Here is a 4,014-nt window from a genome sequence, read left to right on the forward strand (position 1 = left end):
TCCTTTTGTTCGCCTTATGGCCTCCATGTACTTTCTTTTTTTTTAGGTTTCTGCCCATATACTTCATTACAAAGATCCAAGGCATCTTTGATTAATAAAATTATGTTATTCCAAATCCGAAATGTGTTTAATGGATCATTTATCATCAAATTGATTGCAATATATGTCATCCTCTAGCAAAAAGAGGCTATGTATAGGACACATTTGAATGTCGTTAACTTGGCGTGTATGTGTATTATATACTTGTTGTACTTTTAAATCTTTCCCAAACTAACATACTTTCCTTTTTCTTTCTTTTATTTTGTTTTGTTAATCCCTAAAAGAACGTTGATTTGTGTCGACTTGCGAACTGGCTGACTCACGATACAACCTTCGATCAAGGGGAAGGATGACAGGTGGAGAAGAATTTAATGCTGCTGCAAACATAATGATACCAGTAGAAAATCCTGAAAGTTCTCAAAATATAGCCGACATCCAAAATGACGAGAAGATGGCTCACATGGCGCAAGAGCTTGAGATTTTGAGAGAGGAACTACGTCAAGTGCGAGACTTGGCCAAGCTTTCGGCTACTACCTTCCCAAGTTTCAAGATGCCCAGCTACCTCCCTAGAGCTGACCTGCCTCCTACAGATTCTCCAAACATGCCTAAACGTGCTCCCGTTCATGGTCAAGCACCATTAGCTCATCCGTCTGCAATCAGGACTGCTCCTGACCTTCCCACTCAAGACCCCGTCACACCTACCTACCCAGTGACAAACCAGATATTTGGAGCACACACCGTCGCTCCTTATGATTCACAAATCCCACCTGTATATGCTGTTGAGGCCCCTACTTTCACGACACCGGTTAGGGTCAAAGTCCCGTATGAGGTTGACCAATATGCAGAAATGGAGAAGGATGCTCGATTAAAAGAAGATAAGTCAATAGACGCTCAACTTCGAGGTCTAAGAAAGGCGTTGAAAAACCTACAAGTCACTAGGGGAACAGAGAGCTTAGATTATGATGACTTATGCATCCACCCAGATATTGACATGCCGGTAGGATACAAGCCCCCAAAGTTTGACATATTTGATGGAAAGAGCGATCCTCACGCACATCTGAGGGCATACTGTGACAAGTTAGTCGGTGTAGGGAGAAATGAGAAACTAAGAATGAAGTTGTTCATTCGAAGTCTATCTGGAGAAGCGTTGACTTGGTATACACGCCAGGATCCTCGCAAATGGTATAACTGGCAGGAAATGGCTGAGGATTTCATGAATCGTTTCAGATTTAATACTGAAATCACTGCGGACAGGTTCTCATTAGCCAACATACAAAAGAAACCATCGGAGGACTTCCAGGAGTATGCACGACGTTGGAGAACCGAGGCTGCAAGGGTTCAACCACCGCTCGATGAGAGTGAGCTCTCAAAATACTTTATTCGAGCCCAAGAAGGTATCTACTTTGACAAGATGATGTCAATGATGGGCCAAAAGTTTGCAGAATTGGTCAAGATGGGAGATTTTATAGAGGAAGGCATCAAATCAGGTAAAATTCAGTCCATGGCTGCATTGCAAGCTGCAAGTAAGGCCATACAATCAGGATCCATTGGTGGCATCAAGAAGAAAAGGGAGGATGTTTCAGTCGTCAATTACCAACATGGAGGACAATCCCACCAATACCCAAACAATCCCCAAATTGTTGCACATACTCCATACACCTCGTATCCAGTGTATAATACCCGACCACACTATAATCCACCTCGAGCACCAACATACCAAAGTCCAACAAGACCACATGTCCCACTCCAAGCACCAACCCACCAAAACAGACCAGCATATGTGCCAAGACCACGTCCAAATCTCGAAGCCAGAAATACTCGCACCTATACACCCATTGCTGAACCTTATGCTCAATTGTTTGAAAGGTTAAGGATAGCAGGAGTACTACAGCCAGTTGAGGGAAAACTCCCCGACCCAATCCCTTACAATTTTGATGGAAACAAGCGATGCGCTTACCACTCGGGAATCCAAGGGCATGACACAGAAGATTGTTATGGCTTGAAAAACCAGGTTGAGACGTTGATCAGAAGAGGAATAATAAAATGCACTCCAACACCTCCGAATGTGAACAACAACCCTTTGCCAAATCATGAGAATCGAGAAGTCAACATGATTTCTCTAGAAGAAGAGTACAACTTGGGAGAAACCATCACGCCTGTCTGGAACGCCGAAGAAGCTGCCACTGCATCTCCAGTGCAACCTATTATCACTGTTCAGCTAAAGGAACCTCTTACTGTCCAAACATATCTCCCGAGAGTTGTAGTAACCACTACAGTTGCTAGAAAGGCTGAGTTTGACACCAAAGAAGTCCCATGGGATTATAAAACAAAAGCCAAGGGCAAGATGATTGACACCGCTGTGGCTCAGGGGATGACTAGATCAGGAAGGTGCTATACTCCCGAGAATCTGGATCAAGGAGTTATTGGGGAGGAGCCGAATCCCAAGAAGAATGTTACGGATGCTGAAGTCACAAAATTTTGGAGAAAGATGCAGCCGAAAGACTATTCAGTCGAAGAGCAACTGAAGAAGACCTCGGCTCATATATCCATAATGTCTTTGCTAATGAGTTCTGAGGCTCATAGGAATGCTTTGATGGAGGTGTTAAATGGGGTTTGCATTCCAAAAGAGACCGCAAGTGAAACCTTAGCTGCAACAATTGGACAAGTATTGGAATCTAACAAAATCTCTTTCCATGATAATGAGCTACCAACGGAAGGGACTGGACACAACAAAGCACTCCATATCGCGGTCAAATGTCGTGATAAGATTGTGACCCGAGTTCTGATTGATGACGGTTCTGGATGTAACATCTGCCCTTTCACAACTATGAGAGTTTTAGGCTTGAATATGGGAGATATAGAGGAAAGTCGTGTAAAGGTGAGAGCTTTTGATGGAGCACAGAGAAGCGTCATTGGAGAAATCCATCTCACATTGCAAGTGGGACCAGCAGAATTCCCTATTTTATTTCAAGTGATGGATGTGTCATCGAACTACAACCTGCTGCTGGGAAGACCATGGGTCCATATGGCAAAAGCAGTCCCTTCAACTCTTCATCAATGTGTAAAGTTTGAGTGGGGTCACACAGAAGTTACTGTTCATGGGGAGCTCAATCACCCCATTTATTCTGTCAATTCTGTTCCAGTAACTGAGGAATTAGATGGAGCCACTTTTCACACTTTAGAAATCATGCAAGCTGTGAGGATTGACGAGAAGTTAGAGTCGGTTGGTGTGAAATTGTCAGGGGCAGCGAAGATGGTCGCAACAGAGATGTTGAAATACGGGTATCAGCCTAAGACAGGACTTGGACCCAGGGCCAATGGCATAGTTGAACCCATCCAGTTGAAGCATCAGAAAGGTACCACTGGACTCGGATATGGATCTACATCGGGACGAGTCCACAACAGGGGATCCATCAAGACAACGTTCGTACCAGAGCAAGTTCCGATTCTAGATCACGCATCTGACGATGATATAGTGGAAGGAATAGGAAATTTGTTCGTGACCATGATTGGAGAAAAGGAAGAGATAGATCTCCGCAAATTGAGCATCCGTGATTCCAAGCCTGGAGAAAGCTTGCAGAATTGGACCGTCAGTCCTTCCCTGTTTCGACAAAAGTCCTGGTAGTGTGGAACGTAGTTTTGTATTTTTAAATTTGAATGATCAAAGCTGAGGCTTGTATCATGCTTGATCTTTGTTTTTGGTTGCTTTTTCTAAAAAAGCTAGAACGCTTTTAAATAAAAGTCTTTAATTTCTTTAAAAAATTATCTTATTATTTCTACCTACTTATTTTTTTTACTCGCCTTTTATACGTTTCAGCATTCATATTAAAAATCCTAGTTCAACGGTTATGACATGTAATGAATCCATCGAGCAAAGTGAAAAGAATGAACACGATCAAGAAGAATATGATGAAAGCATGATGCCTGAAAATCTACCACAGGAGATCGAGAAGTTTGAAAGTCAGGAGAAACCTA

General features: G+C 42.9%; 1 protein-coding gene across 1 annotated transcript; it reads left to right on the forward strand.

Annotated features, from left to right (window-relative positions):
• Positions 1-388: 388 nt before the first annotated feature.
• On the forward strand, positions 389-3,664 carry LOC129872529 (uncharacterized). Its single transcript, XM_055947493.1, has one exon. The coding sequence runs from the start codon at positions 389-391 to the stop codon at positions 3,662-3,664; it is 3,276 nt and encodes a 1,091-aa protein (XP_055803468.1).
• The last annotated feature ends 350 nt before the right edge of the window (positions 3,665-4,014 follow it).

This window comes from Solanum dulcamara, chromosome 11, assembly GCF_947179165.1.
Source record: "Solanum dulcamara chromosome 11, daSolDulc1.2, whole genome shotgun sequence".
NCBI classification, from domain to species: domain Eukaryota; kingdom Viridiplantae; phylum Streptophyta; class Magnoliopsida; order Solanales; family Solanaceae; genus Solanum; species Solanum dulcamara.